Below are 27130 nucleotides of genomic sequence, written 5' to 3' on the forward strand. Positions count from 1 at the left end.
TACCATAGATTTGCAATTAAAAACAAGATGCATAATGACTAAGGAAAATTAAAAACATCCTATAACACATATTTAAATTTTTATTTTTATTGTTTTAGAAAAAACTCCACAATTAACAGTATTAGAAGATATCTAAAAAATTTACGAACAAAAGTGTTTTTTTTATTAATATAGCGAGTTTCAGCTACAAATGTTTTGGATTATTGTGGGTAGAGCATTCACTTTTATTCATTTATCATGCTAATTTCAAAACATATGTGAATAATTGTGCAGTAATATATAATCTCATGTTTGTTTTAAGAAATATGTTCAGTAGTTTACTATACTAATTGAGCGAGTGCAATGAAATGGGATTCCCTTTCTCTGAAAAGGTTGCCTCGACCCTTTGTAGTACTAGATTTGTGATTACAGAATAATAACTCTAACTTCTTTTTGCTCTCAAAATGTTATGCTTATGTTAAAATACATAAGGGGGAAAAAAAAGTAATATCACTGCCCTTTCGGGGAAAGTATGAAGTTACAATTCAACCTTAATATTGAAGAATTTACACACTTGTACCTTCTGCAGGTGTGGCAGGAAATGCAGAAGGCACAGCGAAGTCTCGAAGTCGAAAGCGTAATGAGTATCTTAACAGAGTCTTCATTTATAAAATGCTTCGAACACAAGAAGATACTCGAATTAGGCTGCTTCACCCCCTTCCGCATGCTTAACAGTTTTCAGGATTTTTCAGGAACCTACAGCAATTAATTAAGCTTCCAAAATTTGTATCATATATAAAATACAAAATAAAATGTAAGCAATCTCAAAGAGGCTTACAAAACGACAGGACCCCTCCGAGGGTAAAGTGGCCTCTGAACCTTTTGGTAACCAACTCAGCGCTCACTAATTTGAAATAAAGAGGAATAATTAATATCAAATGGAAGTTACTTGCACCAAGAATAAACATAGAGGGAGATACTCTAGTGTCAGGTGAGACTAAAACAAAAACAGAATATAAATATTGATTCAGGGGGATTTATGAGGCAAAAGTGTTTAATAGAAATGTGTTATTTATAAGGAAATTTTAAAAATTATTCACAGGTCTTACTTTATATAATTAAAGCATGTAAAATTAAGTTACAACCAGTTGTTTAATTAGAGATTTGTGTTAAGAAATAGTTGTTTACTGTTGCCTCCCGAAATAATAGAACAACATTGACACAACAGCTAGATTACCAACAGCAGGAGACTCGAATCATGTTGGGTAGTGATATCTAGGTGCCTATTTTATTATCAAAGGATTCTCCTGTATTGTCTTAGCTTATCAATCCATAGACTAGATAAGCTCTCAAATGGGGTCTGGTGATCTGGCATGGGTGGCTTACCCCACCCACTCTGTTTATGAATATAATGGTTGGAAATTTTTTTTGATATGATTGTGGAAACCGAGTTAATTTTAGAGTTGGAAAAACTATAATATTCAATTCACTGAACAATCTAGGCCCAGCAGTAATTCAAGAGTATGCTAATAATTAAATAAATTATGAATATTTGCAACTCCAATAACACAAACTGTGCAGTGAGTGAAAACTAACAACTACCACTCTGCCCTAAACGGCATCAGATCAACTTTGTCAGTGTAGAGTTTTAATACCAACTTCACATGCATGAGACACAATCCACCCTCAACTGAACCTTGACCTAGAAATGTATCTGGATGGTGCAAGAACCAAGTGCCAACTCTGCCAGAGACAATCTTTCACAAACAGTCACAGCCAGCAGGGCACGACTCTGAGTGAGTGAGAGGCAACCTCCTCTCCACAAGCAGTAGGCAGCTGCCCCATTTGCTCATTCTATTCATGCAGCGGACACGTGTCATGCGAAGGGAGACAGTCAATATTTTTTTTTACCTCTGGATAGCTGCAATTGTTTCTTTTGTTTCCCAGAAGTCCGGCCCATTCCGTTCTCCCATTTGAAGGGACGGCTTAAGTAAAGTATAAATAAATATCCTTCAAGAGTTGTGTTATTCAACCAGAAGTAAATCACTCACCACAAACAGTGAGTTTTATTTCCAACCTTGGCTCTTGTGTAATTAAGGCGGGGTTGAGTCCAAATATCACCCAGCAGGTAGGCATAAAAGCAGGCTAGATGCAGCGGGGTCAACAATATGCCAAGCATTGGAGAGGTCTCTTCAAACTGCTCCACCAGCACCAGAGTTGGCATGGACTTGTTATTCTATAAATATGCTATCAGAAGATGGGTTTTTTAAAGAGTGATCTGCATTTTTAAATAATATAGCATAATGCATTTTGAGCAAAAATGCAAAATATATTATTCACATAAAAACGGTTTGATTTTTTTCCCAATCAAACAACATGCACAGATTTGGAGACAAGTTAAAATTGCTAGAAAGTAATGCAACACATTTTCATTTCATGCTAGTGGCTATTATTTACATAATTTATGTGGTTATTAATAGGCATGTCACATGGCACATGGGCATCACTTGCATTGTCTTTAATATACAAGATAGACTCAGGAAACATCGGGACTTACATGGCGATATTTCACATGTCATTTTCATTCCTACATGCAATACCGTAAGGTATTGGCCTGGATATCTAGATTTATTGCACAATAAGGCTTCTTCTGCTAACTATCTTTGTTGAGATGGATGCTACTTCAGGTAGCTATTTATTTTAGATTATTGAAACACTTTCTTAGCTACATGTTTGTGGCAGCCAAAGACAGAAGGTCAATAACATAGAATTTTCATGTGTTTGGAATGTACATTAAAATAACCACTATTGGGAAACAAATAAAATTATACATATTAGATTAGATCACTTCAAAATACACACATATAAGTTGTCTTAAAGTGATCAATTCTAAGATGATGATCTCACATATTCAATGCATGCATATACTCCACACCAAGCAATAGATTTTAATGTTAGGTGCCTCTCCAATGAAAATCCACACAAACCTCCACATACTAGACCTATTTTTGTTACCTTACAATGTACACACATCACATGTCGAAAGTTATAAGATATATTGGGTGAAATATATTTATTAAAACTTTTCAAACTTGAAACTGACCTGTTCTTCTTCTGAGTCGTAAGCTCGAGCGCAGATAGTGGGAACTGCTCGATATATCAGCAAAGTTCTCTCGTCATCCCGGAACTGGTTGTTCTCAAAGTGTTTCGCACACAAGTACGCTGGTGTCATCTTCTCTACATCCAGGGCTGGGTTCCTAGCAACCTTAGCCCACTGTCTATACCTATTATAAAAAAAACATTCAAGTTGCTACTCTATTTTAAGTATCTACAACAATAACCAGCGAAGACCAACATTTCCATTCATAGACTCAATGGTAAAAATTTACGATAGTAAAAAAAATTCAAGACGGTACCTTTCCACGTTATTCAGTCTCTTGGGAAAAGCAAAGAGCTTGTGTTTGCTAGGGTGGGAAGTGCAGCCTATTGCTGCACATCTTTCTTTGAAGTACATGGCCGCCATGTCACTTCTGCCAACACGTTTCTCTTCAACAGCACCAACAGATTCACTCACTTGCAGTTGACACTAGTGATGACTATCTGTAAAAAAACCAAAGCATTTGTTAACTTATTAAAACTTAAGGGATATATTTATACAGTAATGTATTCTCGAGAACAAGTTGTCACAAGGATGACTCCATAAAATTTGACGTTACTCAACAAGAATCTGAATCAAAAGAAAAATAAAGTAATTATTATGTTTCTACGTGACAGTATACAAGCAGTTTATCTTGAGACCTAACAGTGGGAAAGGCAGTGGTGCATCTATTTTCCGACAGTGTGGCTAATCAACTGAAAATAGAAACAAGAAAAACAAAATACGCTACATATTAGGATTTAATGTTAAGCTGTGCACCAAGCAAGTGCCAAATATAATTTTACAGATCAACAATTCCTTAAGCATAACACTGATAATTTAGAGTTAAAAAGTTCACCAAAGAAAAATACTTAAAAAAGCATTACACATACTTCTAATGATCCACTTGGAAACTCTGATGATATCCTGTGATGCACAGCTCAGCTGTAGTAGCTGGTTATATTATTGATGTTGCTGGTTTATTACAAAGAAACTCACCAAGCTCTGCCTGTACTGTGTTAGGGACAAAGGGCTTAAGAAAAGTGCATACATTGTAATTTCTACCCCCAATACACGCAACAAGATATACCTACTTATAGTTGATTAAAGAAACACTGTTGATGACATATGGCTTGACGTTTTAACTTAGCATAATTCCTGCCCCTGCTACTAATAACATGGTAACTGAGAATGTGTTGTTATGTTTTCTTCATGTAAGGTAGTTTGTGCTTACATATTAATTATTAATTTTGGTTAGGTTTTACATAAAGATGAATGTATTTTATTGATGTGCCAGGTTGGAACAAGGCAGTGAGAAAATAAATGATTTTATTGTTCAAATTATAATTTATATTATTAGTTATATGTCTTTAAAACAAAAATTACAACAGAAGGCATATTCAACACATTGTATTCACAAAAAAAACAACATAAATACTGAGTTATGAAGCTTCAAATTTAAACTTTAACAAATTTTTATTGAGATCTTACTTAAATTTATTTAAAAAGGAAAACATTTCCCACATAAGGGCAAATACAACATTTAATTGTAACCAAAAGTTTAACTACAAGAAAACAAATAACCAAGGAATGAGACCTAGCTAGCAAGCATCCAGCACAACTCCACTTGGCTGAAACAGAAAAAAGTTTTTAATTTCAAACATAAAATAACTTGTTGACCACAAGTCTTTAAAAAGAATTTACTAACAAAGAGAATATTTTGTCTCTCGTTATCACGAAAACATCTCCTTTTCGTCACTGAAATAAACACATAAAGTAGTTTAGCGATGAGTAAAAACTTTCTTTTCTATGAATTCTCAAAATAAGGTTGAAGAAAAAATTTTAAAGTTAAATTTTGTTCCAGTATAGATAGAAAATTTAGAAATAAAACCATACAAAAAAAAACAAACTCAGACCTCAGGAGTAAAATTAAGCATAAACCGTGCTGTATCCAAACAACATTGAGTGCGCAACAATACATTTTAAGCACTATGAACAGTTATCTGCGACTCGAGTAGCCTTACATGTGGGAATGACGGGATAAGTAAGACTAACCGGTAGGTAGCAAACAGATAACATACAGGTCATCTCTACCTCAGGAAAAATGGAGTGAGTGTAAAATAAAGAAGCCATTGAGCTGTAACATCTCATGCGGACTCATAGGCGTGCCTACAGGGTGGGGGGGGGGGGGCATTCCCCCCCCCCCCCCTAATGTAATCACTCAGATTGGCATTTTCTCTAATGCGTTCGTTAATATTCGTATATTCCTGGCACTGTTACACTCAAACTGTGTTTCAGTGTTGCAGCGTGCTAATTAACAATATTTTAAAAAATTTTATCGTTCTGGAAATACAGCCGCCTTAGTTTATTTAAAACATGAGGTCCCTTAAAATGGCCTATAGCTTATACTTGAATTCGGTCGGACAGTTTACACGCGGGAATGGTTATTGCTCTCCTGTATCTGTAACACAAATGGGGGAAGTTATCAACATGTATAAATAGCCTCCAATATCGCTGTCAGACTGCAGCCTATGAAAAGTTAGAATGCGATTGTAGCCAGTAAACACAGATAATCTTTCTTCTCTCTTTTTTTAAATCTCTTTTCTTCCTGGGTTTGAAAACTATCTGCGAGATTTCTGTTATGGGAAAGTCGGAGCACAAAACAAACATGCAGACGACGTGTAACTTTCACCAAGACTGCGTTTAATGCAACATCACTTCGTCCAAGGTAATACACAAATCAGTACCACCAACTGAGCATTAAACATAAAGACAAATTCACATACACGTCAAAATTGACTAATACCAACACCTTCCCCCAATTTTGACAACCCTAACTCAGAAACAAATCTGTCAAATTTACAGTAGCAGTAGGGTACCTGTTTGGTTAAACAGTCACTTATTTGGTTATCTGAATCAACATACACAAGTTTTACAATATTCTCTTGTACAAGCTCTTTTATAAAATTGTATTTCACATGAATATGCTTAGATCTTTTTGTCTCAAGAGTACATGCCATTTTTATACAGGATTGATTATCCTCATACATAATCACTTCAATATTCTTTAATTCTAAAAGTTCTGTCAACATCTTTTTCACAAAGATACACTCTGTAGCAGCAGTAGCCAAGGCTACGTATTCAGCTTCAGTGCTGGATAGACTAACACAACTCTGTTTTTCCATTTCCATATCACATTATTACCAAATATCCTAATGAAGTACCAACAATTTCTACCCGATATCCGTGAGAAAACTCATCCAACCTGTCACGATTGTTGTTTCGTTTAAAACAGTGACATCTCCGTCTTCGCCAGAGCACAGTAGAAAAAACTTGTGTGGTGTGCCTTTAAAATGTTAATATGAATGAGTGCTTCATTTGCAGTGGTCCGTTATTTTAGCGATGGATAGGTATGCATGTTTGAATTTTCTAGTTTAGATTAAACAAATGAGCATTTCTTAGTTTTCAACTACTTAACAAAAATAAGCACCCAAGAAAAACAATCATAAAAAAGTGCAATTAGTTTCATTCTTGTGCGTGTGAGGATCATTTTAAAAAGTACGAAATAATGCTAGAAAAGTATGTAATTTTCTACCAACCAGGTACATATCATAAACATTTTTTGTAAGTGGTAAGAGAATAAGCCTTCCACCAAGATGCTCCGAGTTCGATTTCCGGCGGAATCACTCCCAGCTTTTCGCACGTGATAGTAATCGCGCTAGGGTGATGCCCCAAGTAGGCATGTTTTCTCGGGGTTCTCCTATCCCTCTCAAAAATTATTTATTTTAGTAACAAAAACTGAATAGTTGTCAAAACTTAAAACTAAGATGAATCAGACTCCGTTGAAAATGGAAACAGTTTGATTTTTGTGCATCGTTTTATTATTACATAGTACATAACTATAGGTACAACATGACTTAAATTCCCCCCCCCCCCCCCAATTATTTTGTAATAACGTAAGGGACATTCCTAATAATATATTTCTGTAAATCAGTGTTCGCCTGTAGCCTATACCTGTTTATCTGTAACCGGCCCCCATAGTGTAATCGTTTAGGCGCTGGTCTGCGGTGTGAGGGGTCCGGGCTTCAAATCCTAGCTTGGACATAGTGTCCTTCACTTAATGTCACACTTATCGGCTCTTAAGATGTTGCTGTTAAGGGCCGTAAAACACTCTCAACTAAACCCTCGATACATAATACACAATTAATTTAAAGGAGAAATTAATGTACATCCTGGAATCTGTAATTCTTTATTTTGGCTTTCGTTACGTCTAATAAAACCCCACAGTCACATAATTATCTGATTTTCGATTTCCAGGATATTAGGCTACAGGAAGGCTAGCCTCAACTTTTCCTTATGGCTGGGTGTAAACTTGAGGCGCGGTATGTATTATAACATCATACAAATGTTCGATATGACTGTACATAATTTTGATATTTTAATGCAGTCTGTAGTTACGTGTTGACTGTGTGTCCAATGACTGCGTGTGTGCTATTTTTGTGGTAATTCAATTGTAGGTCTGCGCCAGCCTGATCTACAAAGCAGATTAAAGATGATTATATGTGCACATTTTCATGGCCATGAGAGGCGAAGTCAAGCTGGCTACTAGCTGTGTCCGAATTCTATGCAATGAGCCCTTGTTTAAATAACGGAAATTAATGATTAAGCAACTTTGCATGTAACATTAATGCATAACTTGTACAGTAGTATTTTACTTAAGGGCGCCGTCTGCCTTGCGCGCAAACAGTGTTGCAGAGTGTTTGTCGTACTTGTTTGTTACAAAATTTAATTCATGTGCGTCCACATCGTACGAAAAGAAATCACACATCAGGCTATGTTGGACTATGATGCTTTCAAGCTACCGCGTTTTTTGCAAACACTCTTCCAAAGGCCTTCAAAATGGCCAAAAATGGCTTTTTTCAGATTACTATATCTTGAAATATTATATGTAAAAACCAGTGAAACCACCAGAGCGACATGCGCACCACTTAAAGTCCCATGGCAAAAGCGTGGGACGAAAACCCTGCACGCAAGTTCGGTGCCTTGTGTTGAGGGCTGATCGCGCATTGCCGGTGATTTCGAGATGTTAACTATGGGCGCCACCACGTGGAAGGGCACGTGGACCCGGCGGAGTCTCTCACTCAGGGCGTGACGTAGCCCAAGTGGGGACGAGTTACCAGCCCTTTCTATCCTAGCTACCCAGACCTGGCCCGCTCTAGGCGTCGGGCACGCCACACTCCTAGACTCACTCACCACGTGATTAAATAAGTACTCACTTTATATTTATTCTCCAGATTTAATTTCACTAACACGTCTCTCTACACGCCCGTTACACGTTACACATTACACGGTTAAAAAGCCTGAGGCACGAATCGGTTTAGGTGAGGGCATGGTCCACACACGTGGCCATGCTGCAAAGTATACTTATTACACGGTGATGAAAAAACTCGACTGAGACAATTAATTAATTAAACAGCTCGCTGGCCGAGAGCTGCCCCGAGGATGACGAGCGAAAGAGATTCAGAAATACTTAACGAGACAGAATTACTTGGTCAGTGCAGAACAAAGGTTGAAGTCCCCGGGGTGCTGGCGCGTCTGCTCTCGGTCAGTGATGAAGATCGACTGGGCTGAGCTCATCGCTCGCAGGTGGCAACATGGCGCCCTTCGCGCCAACACAATTACCGTTACTGTATTCTACGACTCCGTGCCCCGGCGAAAGTTGAGTAAATTACAGATAAACATTAAAAATATATAAAAATTACTGACAATGGAAAGTTTGTTACTATTTACTTATTTAATGATAATTCATATAAAAGCATTCCTATCCTCGTCCAAGTCCGTGCCTGTTCGGGTCCGCCCGGGCAACGTCTATAGTTATTTAAGGTAACCTATTTAAATTACAGAAAACACAAGTAAATTGCACAACACTGGGGCAAAGACGAATGAAAACAAAAAGGGTTTACAAATAATATTAAAACGTAGCAAATTAGGGGTGCGGCGCACTGCAGCTAAGCGCCCTCTTGCCGGGCTAGACACACACGCACACACGCACGCACGAGCGGGAGGTTTGAACTGAAACGGTGGTTGGGCGGTGTCATATCGGGCTCAAAGGGGCCGCAGGCCCGGACGACGTCAATTGCCCCCTCCGAAAGTAGGCCGATATGACAGCGCCGTTTGACAGATGGTTGGGGGGCGTTGCCTGTGGTGTTTACGTCGCGCACTCCCACGTGGCAATGTTGATGTTTACATTTGTGCGGACAGGTGGCAATGTTGACATGGCGGACGGACAAGCAATGTTTACACGATGGAAGGGCGAGCAATGTTTACATGACGGCGGCGAGCAATGTTTACAAAATGACAGTTGAGCAATGTTTACACTATGGGGGACGATACACACGGACAGAATGGGCGCTGGCTAACTAACCTTGTGGGTGGTGACCCACCAGTTGTCCCGAGCCCCAAATCTGCGTCAGCTGCGGCTGCTGCGTGTGACAGCGCGGCGGTGGCCAGGGCGCCGGCCGGCAGGGGCGGCGGCGGCCAAGGTCAGGCGGCTCGTGGCAGGCGGGCAGCAAGCGCGGGCGGCGCTCGGCACGACCCGGCTCAGCCTCGCCGACAGGCGGGCGCTTCGCGGCCCGTCGTGACAGACGGGTGACAGGTGTCGAAGTCCGGGTGACGGTCACGTTCGGCGGTGGGACGGTCGGGCGTCCCGGCGTCGTGGCGTCGACCTGCATCGCGACAGGCGGATGTAGGGAGCTCAGGCGACTCTTCACGGTGCGGCGTCCCAATGTTGCCAACTTGCGACATTTGGGTGGCGTCTCGTGCGGCAGGGCACTTGACCGGTGTTCCGGTACTGCGGCGATCGGCGTCGGAATCGGGCGTCGTGGCGCCTCGGTCGATTCTGGCGTCGTGTCAGGTGGGCATGTAGGCGGCGTCGGCGTCGCGCGCGTCCGTCTCTTTCGGTCCGGTTCATCCGTCTGTGCCTCGAAGCCAGGCGGGCACAGAGGAGCAAATCCAGGCGGCGGGGCGGCGCTCAGGCGTCTCGGCGTCATGGCCCTGGACATCGTGTCGCAAAGCGTCCTGTTTGCGACTGCACACTCTGGTAGCGGTGACGACGGCCGGATGACGTCGAAGCCAGGTGGTGGCGACAAGGTGACACGAAGCGTCGGCGTCGAGTCTGGTGGCGTCCGTGGCGAGTCGTGTGGCGGAGACGATGCGGGTTTCGCCGGAAATGACCTTGGTGGCGTCGGGACGGCGGTTCGGTGCGGTGGCGAGGTCATTCCGGCGTCGGGAGGTGTCTCCGACACGAGGCGGGTGCTGGACGGCGTATCAGACTGCGGCGGGACGGTCGTTGTCGGGCGTCGCTCGGTTGGCTTCGGCGAGTCAGGCGTCATCATAGTCGGGATGAGTGGCGTCAGGTCGGCGAAACGAGGTCTTGCTGGCGATGATGCGTTAGGACCAGCGTCGGGAGACGTCAGGTCGACGAGAGGTGCCGAGGTTGGCGGCTCCAGGACAGGAGGTGGCGGAAGCGGAATTGTCGGCGTCGGGACGGCGAGCGTCGGCGTCGGGATAAGTGGCGTCGGGTCGACGAAACGCAGTGTGGCAGGCGGCGGCGGGATCGGACTTGTGTCGGGAGACTTCAAGTCGATGAGCGTCGGCACGGCGGGCGTCGGCGTCGGGACGACTGGCGTCTTTGTCAGGGCGGTAGGCGTCGGTAGCGTAACACGTGACGGTGCGGGTGGCGTCAGGACGTACCTTCGTGGTGCTGGTGTCGGCGTCGTGCGTGAGGAGTCGGCTTGGTGCTGCGGTGACGTTCCGGCAACGGGCGGCGTCCCTGGCACGTGCTGTGTCGGCGTTTTCGGCGTGGTTGGCTTCGGCGTGAGAGGCGTCGTCGGCGTCGGAGTGAGCGGCGTCTTTTTCGGCGTGGTTGGCGTCGGCGTGAGTGGCGTCTTTTCCGGCGTGGTTGGCGTCGGCGTGAGTGGCGTCTTTTTCGGCGTGGTTGGCGTCGGCGTGAGCGGCGTCTTTTTCGGTGTGGTTGGCGTCGTCGGCGTGAGCGGCGTTGGCGTCGACGTGAGCGGCGTCTTTTTCGGCGTCTCTGCCTCGTACTGCGCCTGGGTGGCTAGGTCGGCAGTGCATCGTGCGCACGTGAAGGTAAAAAACTTGCGCAGTATGGTCCATTCACGCTCGCCGATACAGCCACGATGCCACAGGCCGGCACATTCCTGGCAGCGGTAGCCCTCGCTACTACCTCCGGGACACGACCTCGCTCCACACTTCGTCACGCCGTGTATGCGGTACTCCGTACAGTAGCCACACTCATATCCGGCGGCGGTCCTGCCATACAAGTCCCAACTCGGGCAGGGAAAGTAACACCCGATACACTCGTCCGGATACGGATACATGTCTACGCACGTGGTACTCTACACGCGAACAGTCCTCACGAACACATCAGCACTGTGTTACTTACTGCGCTCGGAGTCCGTTGTTTGTGCGCGGATTCCTGGAAGCGTGCGCTTGGCTGATCACGTGGCTGGCGCGCCAGAGTCCCGCTATGCGCTCCGCGCGAACAATAGTTCCAGCGCGAACTTTAGTTCCGCGCGCTCCGCGTAACAACCGCCTATCTCACACGCTCGTACAGGTCTGGTTTTCGCGGAAGATGTAACTCGCCCCACGCTCTTGGGCGCCATTTGAGGGCTGATCGCGCATTGCCGGTGATTTCGAGATGTTAACTATGGGCGCCACCACGTGGAAGGGCACGTGGACCCGGCGGAGTCTCTCACTCAGGGCGTGACGTAGCCCAAGTGGGGACGAGTTACCAGCCCTTTCTATCCTAGCTACCCAGACCTGGCCCGCTCTAGGCGTCGGGCACGCCACACTCCTAGACTCACTCACCACGTGATTAAATAAGTACTCACTTTATATTTATTCTCCAGATTTAATTTCACTAACACGTCTCTCTACACGCCCGTTACACGTTACACATTACACGGTTAAAAAGCCTGAGGCACGAATCGGTTTAGGTGAGGGCATGGTCCACACACGTGGCCATGCTGCAAAGTATACTTATTACACGGTGATGAAAAAACTCGACTGAGACAATTAATTAATTAAACAGCTCGCTGGCCGAGAGCTGCCCCGAGGATGACGAGCGAAAGAGATTCAGAAATACTTAACGAGACAGAATTACTTGGTCAGTGCAGAACAAAGGTTGAAGTCCCCGGGGTGCTGGCGCGTCTGCTCTCGGTCAGTGATGAAGATCGACTGGGCTGAGCTCATCGCTCGCAGGTGGCAACATGGCGCCCTTCGCGCCAACACAATTACCGTTACTGTATTCTACGACTCCGTGCCCCGGCGAAAGTTGAGTAAATTACAGATAAACATTAAAAATATATAAAAATTACTGACAATGGAAAGTTTGTTACTATTTACTTATTTAATGATAATTCATATAAAAGCATTCCTATCCTCGTCCAAGTCCGTGCCTGTTCGGGTCCGCCCGGGCAACGTCTATAGTTATTTAAGGTAACCTATTTAAATTACAGAAAACACAAGTAAATTGCACAACACTGGGGCAAAGACGAATGAAAACAAAAAGGGTTTACAAATAATATTAAAACGTAGCAAATTAGGGGTGCGGCGCACTGCAGCTAAGCGCCCTCTTGCCGGGCTAGACACACACGCACACACGCACGCACGAGCGGGAGGTTTGAACTGAAACGGTGGTTGGGCGGTGTCATATCGGGCTCAAAGGGGCCGCAGGCCCGGACGACGTCAGTGTGTAGAGGCGCCGCCAGGGCACTTGAAGTGTGTGTGTTGACCCTTATCGCTCCCTGACTTATGTGGCTCAAACGAGCATAATCCTCCAGCCAGACGGTGCCCTTAACATTAAAATATAGATTAGAACATATATTGAGAATAAACATTTAGTATTTACTTACACAATATGGTATCATTTAATTTCTTGAACGAATCTCCTTAATGAGCATAAATAGAAAAAAATTAACTGTCAAGTGTTTGCAATCAATTGAATGCCCTACATACCTACTCTCCAATTAATCTTACACTCCGAACTTTCAGTATAATTAATTTAAAGATATCAGAAATTTATTCTTGAGTTGTTTCGTGAAAGTCATTATCGTTTTCATAGGATATCTAATAATGAAGAACCAAAATTTTTTTCATTCGCTCGAAAAAAAATTAAATTTTTTTCTATAATTTTTACATAGTTTTTTCTGATTCACCCTTGCTCCATACCGAAATTCTAAGGCATCACTAATGCTAATGGAATGCATCATGCGACAGCGACAGCCACTATGGTTCATAGCAATGATTATGTACAAGACACGCTTCTGAAGTGTCTGTCTGCAATGTTAATCATGTTGTAGGGGCCGTGGTGGGTGAGGGGTCAGACCTCTCGCCTCCCATCAAGATGATCCGGGTTCGATTCCTGGTGGGGTCTGACCTAGGATTTTTGCATGTGGGAATCATGCCGGACAATGTCGTGGTCGGCGGGTTTTCTCGGGGTCTCCTGTTTTCCCCGCCCCCTTCATTCCGGCACTACTCCATTGTAGGGCTTCATTTCATATCATCCTTCAGGACATGCACTTGCCTACGGGCGCCCAATAACAAGTCTGCACTCGGGATACGATGCCCTGCCTTCTGGTACACTCCCCATACAATATTTATTTATTTATTATTTAACATGCTTGTCAGTTTTCATTTGTGCTGAAATGAAGAGTGTAGAATTATTACATTTTTCATCATTGCTAACTATTATTTGTACTTTAGGTTTGTTATTCGGAAGAATGTGAATGATGGCTCATCATTCCACAAAACTAGAAACTATTTGGACTCTGATGTTACGATTGTGGACACTGAATCCAGTAAATCTAATGTGAGAGTTGAAAACTTATTGAGTGATGCATGTTGCAGTCTTGACAGTTCATGTAGATCATCACCATTACTATCGGATTACGACGGAAAAGATCTTATAGAACACAATGACCCAGCTCTGCCTCTTCCACTTCAGCGTTTGGAATGTCAAACAAGACTGGCCAGTGGGCCATGTCAGCCTTCTATGCAAAATTTTCCTCGCACTAAGTTCGGCAATCGTCTAAGGAGTTTTCAACAAAAATGGTTTGAAAGGTTTACTTGGCTAGAATACAGTAAATCCAACGATGCAGCATTTTATTTCTACTGTCGTGCATTCTGTGCTAACAGTGCTTCATCTAAAGGCCATATTGATACTGCACTCCTCAACAAAGGCTTTAAAAATTGGAAGGATGCAATAGAGTGCTTCATACTTCATGAAAAGTCTAAAAGTCACCTTGAAAGTGTTTCGCCTTGGAAATCATTTTCACATGCTACACCTGTTGATGCCTTGATTGACATTCAGAAAAGTAATGCCTTAAAAGAAAGTGAAAAAAACACATTAACAATAGGGAGATTATGAAATGATTGAAGTAACAATTTTGCTTGCGAAAGGAGGGAGACCATTTAGAGGCCATGATGAGAGTATTGACAGTGCAGATAAAGGACTCTTTTTGTAAATAATAGATTTTCTTATCAAGTACGATTCTGTTATGAAACAGCATTGGAAGCAGGACCAAAGAATAGTACATATTTGAGCAACAAAATTCAAAATGACTTGATAAAATCCCTACACACTGTTATTTTGCAGTCAATTTGCAAAACACTGAAGGATAAAACGATATCGCTTATGGCAGATGAAACAAGTGACTGTGGCCATCATGAGCAAATGGCTGTTGTCATAAGATATTTTGACGATAACGAAAATAGGGCTGTTGAAAGATTTGTGGGTATTCAGCGATTACCTGTTACAGATGCGCACACCATTTTTGGTACACTTAACAGAGTGATGGAAGACTTAGATCTCAACTGAAAGTCTGTGCTTGCTGTATGTTTTGATGGTGCCTCAGCAATGTCAGTTCAGATTAGTGGCATTCAATCCAGATGCAAAGACATTAATAACCAAATAATGTATGTTCATTGTTTTGCACATTGCTTGAATCTAGTACTAGTTGGTTCATGTTTAGCAAGAATTGAAAACAGTTTAATATTTGACTTTTTTGGAGTAGTTCAACTGCTGTACAACTTTATTGAAGGAAGCCCTACTCGACATGCAATTTTTGAACAAATATCAAACATTTTTGCAACAAAACTGAAAACACTTAAATCACTCTCAACAACAAGATGGGCTTGTAGAGCAGAAGCTGTTGCAGCAGTTCGTCAGAATTTCTCTGCTATTGTGAAAACTATTTCCCATATTGTTGAAACTACCACCTTCCCTGATGTAAAAATTAAAGGGAAAGGACTACTCAAGCAACTCCTAAGTTTTGAGTTTTTTATAGGTATTGAGTTCATGCACCCTATACTACAAATGATTGTTAAAGTCAGTAAGCTACTTCAAGATCCCAAGTTAGATATTTTGACTGCCATAGGAGAAGTGCACAACCTATGATCATCGTTGCAAGGTATGCATTCAAAAAAATGTATTTCAATGAAACATACTGATACGGGGCCGTGGCCTCTGATATTTAATAAAGCGGGGGTTTTTGGTGAATGCTCGGAATTTAAGGGCGCCACCGTGCAACGGGCAAGGACCAATGAGAGACTCTTTACCAGGGTCGTGACGTCGCCCATGTGAGACGTGATTTTAATTTCCCCCTGAAGCCAGCCTAGTACTAATACCTGCCCGCTCTCAGTGTCGGGCATGCTATTCCCTACGCCGTGGGCTCTTAGGCGTCCCACACACTGTCACACTCGAGATGGTCACACATATTTAAAAAAAAAAAAAGAATAGACATTTAAATTTATACGCCCTTATTTATTTGGCCAACTTCGATTACACACACACACACACAATTTAAACTGTAACAAACGCCCGCGGCACGAATCGGTTTAAGTGAAGTGACCAACCACGTGGTCACACATCGACTTACGTATAATGCTTAGGTAAAAGACCGGTAATGGTCACAATGTAATTAAAAAAGCAGTCCCCCGACCGAGAGAAGCTCCGAGGACTAAACGAAAAAGATTTAAAGAGAATTAAAGACGAACAGAATTACTATGCAGAGATGAACAAGCGGTGAGGTCCCCGGAGTGCTGAAGCGTCTACTCTCGGTCGTTGATGGCAAAAGACTGGGGCGAGATCTCAGCTACAAAGATCTACAATGGCGTCCTCCCACCGAAACAATTGCCGTTAAAGGTATTTTTGATTCCGTGCCACGGGGAACTAAAGCAACATTAAACGGTTCTTAAAATTTTACGTCACATTTACTGAATATTAAAAAAGGATAATAAAAATTACAAGTATTAAGGAATATATTTAAATAGTGTCTGGCTTCGGTTTCCTTCGGTGTACTTGGTGAATGTCCGGAAACGTCCTTATATTTAAATATATCAACTCTAAATAAAAGTACATAAAATCCTCCCGGCCGATCTGCCGTCACGTCACACTCTGGAAACAACAAAAACAATTTACAATAATGCATTTAATTATATTTAGGGGTGCCGCGCACTGGCTCTACAGCGCCCTCTTGCCGGGCGATCAACACACACACACACACACACACACACACACACACGCACGTGTAAGCAGGAGGTTTGAATGGAGGGTGGTGGTGTTTGGGCGGTGGCATATCGGACTCAAAAGGGGCCGCAGGCCCGGACAATGTCAATACACTGCTGTTCTGAAAAGTTGTGAAGAAAATGAAGTAGAAGTCCCTTCCATCAAACGAAAAAAGGTTTCTCTGTATTTGGGTGAAAATTGGCAAAATGAACATTTACAAGAAACGAAAAAAGACGAGATTCGTACGAAAGTTTTTTTCCCTATCCTGGATACTTTGATTCAAGGTATTGATCAACGGTTTAGTCAAGAAACAACTGTGATCATCACAGCGGTAGGAAATGTGATTAAACTGGACATAAACAAAGGCGAAATCGCTATTCTGTCGAAGAAATTTGATCTTTGTCCAGATGAATTGGAAGGAGAAATAAGACTACTTAAAGCACGTGAAAGTGACACAGACTAGGCCTTTCTTAACAATGTTGTAATGAATGGCTAGACTGGTTGAAACATAATGGTTTAGGAAATGTATTTACACAATTCAAGAAAGTTGCTACTGAGTTTAGTGTCATTCCTGTAAGTAGTGCATCCTGTAAACAAACATTTTCCAAAATAGTTCATGTGAAAAGGAAACTGAGGTCAACAATGAGCCAAGGACGACTGGGACGACCTTATGCTTCCGTTCATTGAAAAACAACTTGCGACAGAGGTAGATATGGACCAAGTTATTGAAGAATTCAAAAAAATTGTAACCTTTGAGTGTTGATTGTGTCTGTAATTTAGAACTTTGAGTAAACTTGTGCTTAAATTAGCAGCAAGTATTGCCAGATAAATAAAAGTGTTTGCCGGTTTGTTTAACTTACAATTGCCTGGATATCATTATATTTCTGTTCATTGGAAAACAACTTAAAATTATGATAGATAGTTCCAAGCTGTTGAGAGAAAGTTACCTTGACTTTTTTGAGTATTCGTAACCATAACTTTGGGTTAACTTGAACGTAATTAAATACAGTAGAATGTTTCTAAAAATTTAATTTTGTAATCAAAACTGTTCTCAATTTGTTGAGTCTATTAAATTTAATAATTGATTGAAAAAGAGGATGATTTGCAGGTTTTTAATATTTGTGTTTGTAATTGTAATCAGAACTTTGAGATAACGTTTGCGTTTACGTAATTTCGTAGAATTTATTACCATTTAAATGAAAATCTTTTGCAGGTTTGTTAAAATGTGTGTTTTTAATAAGAACTTTATGTTAATTTAAACATAATTAAGTAGAATGTATTACCATGTAAGTAAGAATATTTTGCAGGTTTGTTAAAATTTGTGTTGGTAATCAGTGCTTTGAGTTAACTTGAAAATACTTGAGTACAATATATCACCACATAAATCAAAATATTTTTTAATGTTTTTAAAATTTGATGGATTGAACAATCATTCATTGTAAAACAAGGTCAGTTGAAAATTCAAGCTATTGTGGTTTAATAAACATGTACATTTTGAGTGTCATCTGTATAATCTAGAATTTAGATTTGATTTTTTTTACGATGATGTATGTATTACAAAGCAAAAAAAAATATTTTAAGAGGTTTGTTAAAGTTCTGTTGTCTGAATTGCTGTGTTTGCATTCACTAAAAAGAAGTTAATTTCAAGGTAGATCTGGACCCAATCTATTGGAAAATTTGAGGGGGGAAAATGTGTTAGTACCCTTTAAACATTGCCTATGAAAAAAAAAAACATATTTTCAAGATTGTTAAAATTATACGGATATAAATATTAACTAGTAAACATATCTCGTTGATACTGAAATAAAATATAAACAAGTAAATGATTGAATGTATTTAGTCTAATTAACATTTTAAATTCAGCTTCTGATTTAAAAATTTAGCAGGGCCCCCCCTAATGGAAATGCCTGGACACGCCTATGTGCGGACTTACCTCCAAGGCAGACAGCAGCACAAGATGTATTTCAAGTTTTTAAATTTTAAGTTTTTCCAATTTTTTATATATATACTGGGGCATATAAATGAAGGGTAGCGATAAATACAACTCCTACAAATTACTTGCTGTAAGATAGAAAAACAATGTTCAATTTTCATGCCATTTCTTAAATTTTTTGATAACATTCCCAATGCCTGACTCCACTTAAAGAATCCAAATATGAGCGGTTTGAATGGTTTACGATTACAGAACGTGTAGAACCAACGAATTTTGAATTAAAGAGCGCTTCTGTATTGAGGTTATCTCTAAAATTTGTGTTAAGGATACAGCAATGTGGGGAAGGAAACTTGGGAAGAGGGGGTTTGGAGAGAAGGGGGGGGGGGGGGGCAGCTAGGTGGGTGAAGGGAAGATGGAGGTGGATTGACAGTGATGAAAAGGGAGTGTTTTAAGAGCCCAACAGAGCTGATAAGGAAATGGGGTGGGAGAATGTAAATGACAGAAGGCAGAAGGAGAGGCTAGTTAGGAAGAAACCAAGTGCTCAGTGGGGTGGGAGGATGGTGAGACCTAAGGAGACAAGTTGCGATGGGGATGCCTAGAAGAAGGAGACAGAATTCTAGGAAGATCTTTAAGGAGAGAAAGACGGAAAGGGGAAGGAATTCTATGGTTGTGAGAACGATACAGGAACAGAATGTATTGGAGTAGTAGTGTCTGTTGACTGGGAGTGTAACTCAGTTCAGGAGAAATGTGAGAGGAAAGTAGGGAGAATGCTTGCCACCAGGATTTTGCCCATACACAGTAGAAAATAAATAAATGATAATAATATGTAATAGAAAGTTGTTACATATGTTACATCAACATTTTCATAGTTTCTAATATCAAGATACTGTGAATATAGCAAAAATAAATGTTACATAAATAAATCAGCATACACCTGACTTTGTAAAACCTACATATTTTTAAAACCAGCATTATGGCGGAGTCTTTCCCCTAAACAATTTTAATCTATCAACAGACAACAATAAGCATAATGTATTTATTTTTTCACCATAGCCAGCTTGCAGGGTTGTGACTTTAGGCAAACAAAAGCATTCTTCCATTTGATTGACCTGCAAAGTTTTTGCTTAGCTTTTACTTCCTGTCACTGCAAGCAGCTTTGAGTCTTTTAGAATTTTTGGCAGGAGTGGTGATTTTTGTCACATTATTAGTTAGGTATAAAATATTTTATTAATTTGTAAGTGAATCATTCATAAACTTCTAATTAAGTTAACTTGGGTTGGTGAATGATGGTATCTTGAGATTCTTATTTAGGCCCTAATGGATTATTTTTGAGGAATAAATTATTATGGAAATTACTTTTTATATGTTCCAATAACTTGTGAGGTTCTTCAAGCACAGATTTTTTTCTCAACATAAATGTGAACATTCTGCAAGTGAAAGTATGATTTAGATAAGTATTGAACATTTAAAAATCTCTGAACCCATGTAACAGGTTCGTTAGTTTGTCAGCAGCATTAGAATATTTCAATACATAGTAAGAATTTTAAAAAAACTTTACTATGAAAAAATTTAAGTAATATTGGTGGTGCTCAAAAACACCTTTCATTAACTTAATAGTATTTGCCTCATTTCCCAGAAATCGCTACCTCTGCAGAATTACCTCAGATTTTTTTTATTTTAATTGGTGAAGTATCTTATCTTACGAAATTACCACAATATGTTAATAGTTCACACATGTTGTAGACATACCTTTTTTTTTTTTTAAATTAAATTACTATTAGTCAAGGTCTTGTTTTGGCATAAAGCCTCTCAAAAGGGAAGGGAAACAATCCAAATACCTAAATGCAAGGTTTTGGTTGGGGGGTACGATAGCACAGCGACAGTGTAGAAAGGTAGGGGGTTTCCTTGACACAATGCGAAGCTCCATACCAGGGTAAATACCGACAGAAACTTTTTTTTCTTATAAAATGATAAAAAACAACTACAACAATATATATTTTCTTTAAAATTTTATTCACATTGTGTTTGAAATGGATTTTATATTATAGCTCCCACAAAAGGTACAGTAAACCTAGGACGTAGTTATCACACCATCACATATAATCTTATTTAGAAATTTACCGGGCTAAATATTTACATTTCTTCCAAATTCAAAAAATAATACTAATAGAAAGAAAACTTTCCAAATTTAACAACATAGAAAATTCTCCTCTTTATATAACGAATTATCAGAAACAGACACAAATACAGAATTATGTTTATTTCGATTAGATAAGTCAGTAACATAGTGGCTACTGAACTGTTTAAAATAGCGTGTAGTAACGATGGACTTGAAACATTCGTAAACTCACCATTATATTAAGAAAACATTTTTAAGTTCGAACTCCTAATACTACCTACTACTGTATGTAGATAAAGCCACACAGTAACAATTATATTAATGGTGGTACGTATATTGATCGATATAAAATGAGGTCGATGGAAAACTTCGTCGATTAAGAAAACATTTTTTTTTGTTCAGTCTTTTAAACAATATTTATAAATAATCTGATTGCAACTGTTCAACGTTATTTTGATTTATAATCAATTTTTCACTCATTCCAGTAAAAAGGTTTTAAAAAATGTGAAACAGTTTTTCAGTACTAAACAGTGATTTGTAAACATCTAACCTCGATAACGAGCAAATTCATGTGTTCTTTAGTTGCAAATAAATTTATAACACATAATTCTGACACAAAATTTAACCTATAATTATTTAAAACCAACGACCTAGGTCGTTGTTTAAAACAATACCATGTGTGACAAATATAGTGATCCAAATTATATATTCGCTTACAAAAGTAGGTACCAATAATTCCAGACGTGAATTACATGTGTACTTTCTGCACCTGCTGCTAGAATTCGCTGTCTGAATCGTAAACATTGCTTGTCATAATCACTCGCTAATAGCATCACGAAACATACGGAAATTTTAAACTATTAGAAACGACTGCAATAAAAGAAAAAAAATTGAAAAATAAAAACCTAAACCCCTGCTTTGGATCTGATTTCGACAAGGAATTTTATCAAAATTCTGCCTATCTTGTTAAAATTCACTAAACCATTACTACTGTAAAAGTTCCCTACATTTAAGAAGTAACACTACTATGGAATTACTAAAATATTAACCTGAAACATTACAAAACTCGTATTATGAACACTATGTTCATGTTTGAATATTGGTTTGACGTCGACCCAAGTGTCTCCCCTGCTCATAAAGACCGTTATACTGTGCCAACCCCTGATCCACCCCTGCCCTATGCAGTGTGTTTAGTGTTATTGTGGTTATTTGTTTAATAAAACATTACGATGTGACAATATGTACATACCAATATATGTAATGAATTCTTTACTGCAACATATTATTGTTTTGACAGATTAAGTATTATTATTTATGATTTATTTAATATTTGTTCTATGTCTGGTATGTAATTTATTTTCAGAAACGGTAAATTATTTTTATGTATATCTATGAGAATGTGACTCTATGGACTTATTTGGACAATTTGAAATTGAACATTATTGTGACCCCTCTAAGGAGTAATTGACATTCAGACGGTAAACGGTAAAGTTAACGCCGTTATTGTGTAATATAAATTATTGTTTTGGTAATTTTTTATTTAAATTGTACGTGAAATTTTGTGTTCCGCGCTATTGTTGCGTGCGGATTTCACGATTTCTTACGTAATTTAAGTAACTGATTTGGGTTTTCGGCCAATCACGGCCCACCATTTTAAAATAAGTTAAGTATTGTTAACTGGCTTAATTTTAGAAGCTAGAGGAGAAATGTAATGGCCAGCTAAGAGAGCTAAACTTCGTGACATCGGCTATATTAAATCCTACAAATTAGCTATTTAGCGGTAGGCATCCCGGATTGAGGATGGATAATTATGTATCTTAGGGAGTCTAGATACTAATTTAGGCTTTATCTAGAAAGATAAAGGGCCTAGGAGTGTAAATACGTGAGTAATTAAAAGTGCAAAAATCTGTTTCCTCATTACATGCACATCGTCACGTAACTCCCGTAATTCGTCACATCGCAGCCTAAAACTTATACAAACATTATAATTTGAAGTAATTTGACATTATACGACGATAAAATTGATATTTTGATACGAATTCATTTATTTTTACACACTACTACAGCAACTCAGACGTCCTACAGAGCGAGAGACTCTGAGCTCTACCAACTTTATTTTTGAACCTAACTAGCCGAGGAAAATAATTAAGATCCCTAAAACCAACAAATAAAAACTGTGTAATATCGCCAAACCCCAATTAAAGACTATTGCTTGTGAATTAAATGTGCGCATCGTAACTCCTGATGGTTGGAAATTACATGTGGGTATGTAATGTCATATAACAGTTAGGGAAGTTAAATATAATAAGTAATTAAATAATAATAAGAGTAAATTTTTGAACTATTTTTGTTTCAAATAAATAATTATATATTTTTAATCGCGAGTGTTGTGTTATGTTATTTCTTATATAATTTGTCCCAGGGTATATTTATGTGTATTTGTTTTGATAAGTTAACACCTAACTGTGGCCTAGTTACCATCAACACATGCCAACGGAGAGCCACACAAGCAGATATTGAATTACACAGATTCACACAGCCCAACGTGAAATATTTTTTAAATCTCCGTAGAAGTGGGGCCATTCATGTAACGAGTGTATACGAAAGTTGCCCTACAACTCTTAGGCCTAGCGCACACAGAGCAACTGTTCTGCAACTAGAGTCGGCAACCAGTTGCATCTGCAACTAGTTTGTAACTGAAACAAAACTTCTGTCCGCACACGTCAACGGGTCAGTTGTGAATCAGTTGCGTAATTAGTGGAGTATTTTGTAGGCCTAGTTCGCTGTGTTTTAAGGCATTGCCTTGACAATTTGTGCTTATCATGTCATCAGACTCAGACGAAGAGGATGTCATTAACTACTATCTTTACCGAAGGCGGCGAAGGACACAAAGAGAGCATTGGGTCCACCCTTATTTAAGAAATAATGTGAACTCTAGGCTATTTGTAGCAGCTAGAGAGTTGTCTCAGTCAGATAGGAAGTTTAAATCTTTTTACCGAATGACAAAAGATACGTTTTTGGAACTAACAAGACTGGTTGGCCCTTCCTTGGAGAAGATGGACACACACCTGAGGGAATGTATTCCAGCACAGGAAAGATTACTGATCACTCTGAGGTAAGTTTAATATGTCAACTTTATTGTTATTTTTAATTTACATAAGAATAAAACATATCCGCATAAGAAATGACCATTGAGTACTTATATTGAGTATTTACATGTTTGAGCTATTAAGACCTTGTGAAAAAGCATTATAAAAATCTGCAGTTTGGATATTTACATCAGACGACATGTGAGTCAAGTCTATTTGTGAATCTCTTGAGTCGGACATCGTCGGTGAGGTGAGGATGGTGAGGCCTGATGAGGACCGTGGCTGCTGTTGATGGTGTCCCGAGAAACTTATGTCATCAATCACTCTCAACACCTGTCGCTTGAAACGTTTGATTTGTAAATCACTCAATTCTTCTAATTCTGGAATCAAGCTGAGCAGGAACATCTTGATCCCCTGCTGTCGATCAATTTTCTGATTGGTATCATCGGCCTCAGGTTTTGATAGTAGCTTTGCCCTTTTTTGCCTGAAGTACTCCGCTACCGTTTGGTCAGCTATGGTCGCAGCACTTTTGGCTTTTCTCTTTGGGATTTGAGTAGGCCTATTGCTTGATGTTGAACTTGTGGATTGCATTTCCACTGCCTGTTGGGAATGCTTTAAAATTGAGGGAGACATTTCTGGGGAAAAGTGGCCTTCGTCTGTAGGACCGATTTCCAACTGAATGGGGTCATCAATTTGGGTTTCAGAACCTTCAATTTCAGGAACTGTAGACTGGGTATTGCTGGATTGTGGAAGCAAGTTTCCCGGAGAGGGGGGAGTTACTGTTTTTATGAATGGCAGACAAAACTGCATGGCATTTTCTAAGTAGTATGCCTTTTTCTTCCCCCCAGAACCACTAGGGGAAGGTTTCATTCTTCTTATTAAGACGGTTCGTAGATTTCTCCACTTCTCTTTGCAATCTTGCACTGAAACAAAAAAAGATAAAATCTTATGAAAAATTAGATATTTTCTTTATGTAAAACCTATTAAATTATCATAATTTTAATAGGTTTCACCTAACCTATATGTTTTTTTCTGTTGCAGATATTTGGGAACTGGTGAAACATTTGTGGCAGTGTCCTTATATTTTGCAAGAGGTGAGAGTACAGTTAGAAAAATTATCAAGGAAACCTCAGAAGCTATCTGGAACGTACTTAGGGATATTTACATGCCTGTTCCTACTCAAGATATGTTGAAACACATTGCTGATCGTTTTGAGCTGCTATGGAACCTTCCAAATTGCATTGGAGCACTGGACGGTAAGCACATAAGAATTGAAAAGTTTCCACTTACTGGATCTGAAAACTTCAATTACAAGCACTTCCACTCAACTGTACTTTTGGCATGTTGTGATGCCGATGGGCTCTTTACAATTATTGAGCCAGGTTATGCTGGGCGTAACAGTGATGGAGGCATTTTCAAAGCAAGCTCAATGAACTTCTGGATGGCACATGGTGATAATATCCCCTTGCCATCACCATTGCGGTATGATGAAAAAAACATACCGTTCCCATACTATTTCGTAGGAGACGAAGCCTTCCCACTGACTCGGAACCTTATGAGGCCTTTTTCAGGTAAAACACTGGACAATGTTAAACGAATATTTAACTACAGGTTGAGCCGAGGAAGGAAAACCATTGAATGTGTGTTTGGAATGGCAACAGAAAAGTTTGCAGTCTTAAACGGGCCAATACGATGTCGTGATTCTTCAACAGTAAATAGCATAGTGAGATCAGCTTGCATCCTACATAACTTTGTTCGAAAGCAGGAAGGAGCTGAGTACAGGCCTCAAGACATATCTCAACGTGAAAATCTAGCTCAACGTCCGACCGGTATTGAAACAAGAGACTTGGTGGTAAACAATGGATCATCAGCGATTGCTCTGAGAAATTATCTGGCCAATCATTTCCTTTCTGCAAGTTTACCGTGGCAGTGGAAAGCAGCAGTGTAACTACCCTGACTTAAGCTAAAATTACAAAAAACTATACAATAGATTTGTGATGGATACAAAGAAATTAACGAAAAATGTGGTTATTTATAAACTGATGGTATGATTATCACTTTAGTAAAGTTATTAGGTTACTAATTTAATTTATAAGGGTCACTGTAAAATTGAACGTAAAACATTCACCCGTTCAAAAATTATTGTGCCTTGCACCGATTTGTACTCAAATTGAATCTAAGTAACAATATTTCGCTGAAAAATACAAAATAAAACCTTTTCTTACCTGGCATATTTACTTCAGCTGCCACTTCTTTCCATGCTTTCTCCGTTACATCTTTCCGTGAATAGTCTGGGAGTTTGTAATTGTACAGTGCTTCATGTTTCTCCACTTCTCCAACTAGCTTAATGTTCATTTCTTGGTCACCCATATTAATTTAACAATATGCGGCCGTCAAAAAACCAACAAAACAACAACACAACACCCCGTGATCACGTGTGACTGAAGTCTGCAACGCAACTGCAACCGCGGGCCCACAATTGGAAGCGACTGGTTTCAGACTGGTTTGAGATCGTCACAAACCGGTCGCGCAGTGTGCGTCTCCCCACTCCAATACATTGCCGAGGTCACCAAAAGGTTGCGCGCCAAACTGGTTTGCAACTGTGGTTGCAAAGCAGTTGCTCTGTGTGCGCTAGGCCTTAGGTAATTACATAAATAGATACATAAATACATAAATAGATTCTGCTAGCTTGTGATCTTCTCATTGTGTAACAAAGATAGAGTTCTAGTACAAGCCAGAATTTTATGTATTTTTGTAACGTTTTTATTTTTATTTTTTTTATTTTTTTTTAAATATTTTATTCCCTGTAATTTTATGATGTCAAAGAAAACGTGTGGTGGTTTTCTCCGAGTGCATCTGATTATTCTTGTCAATATTATGATGGTTTTCTCAGTGTGCTTGCGATAATACCTGTGGTTTCGGTCAAAGGTCAAGGTCACACCCATCCAAGATGTCTGCTGTGACTTCGCATTCCAAGATGGCGGACCGTGAGAAATCTGAGAAGCACTAGCAGGAAGGATGAACTTCCTTCTCCTTGGAGACTATCGAAGCCATCCTTCTTATGAGATCGATAGTGAGCATCCTGCATCCTGCATAAAATAAATAAATATTATTTACCTGCAAGCAACACGTGACGTCATCTGATGATGAAAATCGGAACTACTTGCACCAAGTACCTTTGCATGAGATAAATTAACTCTCACCACTGAATAGTCCTATTGTAGTCAGTTAGAGACATGACGTTTCGAAGCCACGCGGTCAATTAGTCATGTAGTCTCGTAACCAT

The 27130-nt window shown here is 39.9% G+C and overlaps 1 protein-coding gene across 2 annotated transcripts in view; it reads right to left on the reverse strand.

Moving 5' to 3' along the window:
* The window catches only part of LOC134540893 (zinc finger protein 556-like), a 51677-nt gene extending 30599 nt beyond the window's left edge, over positions 1-21078 (reverse strand). Inside the window, exons 1-3 of one of the 2 annotated variants that reach the window (XM_063383933.1) lie at positions 20988-21078; positions 3396-3579; positions 3083-3263 (exon numbers count right to left, since the gene is read on the reverse strand). In XM_063383933.1, coding sequence (XP_063240003.1) covers positions 3083-3263; positions 3396-3502 — 288 coding nt within the window. In that variant the 5' untranslated portion in view covers positions 3503-3579; positions 20988-21078. The remainder of the gene's footprint in view (positions 1-3082; positions 3264-3395; positions 3580-20987) is intronic. The other variant, XM_063383954.1, reaches the window with a different exon arrangement.
* Between the last annotated feature and the right edge of the window lie 6052 nt (positions 21079-27130).

The sequence above is a fragment of the Bacillus rossius genome, chromosome 1 (genome assembly GCF_032445375.1).
Source record: "Bacillus rossius redtenbacheri isolate Brsri chromosome 1, Brsri_v3, whole genome shotgun sequence".
NCBI lineage: Eukaryota > Metazoa > Arthropoda > Insecta > Phasmatodea > Bacillidae > Bacillus > Bacillus rossius.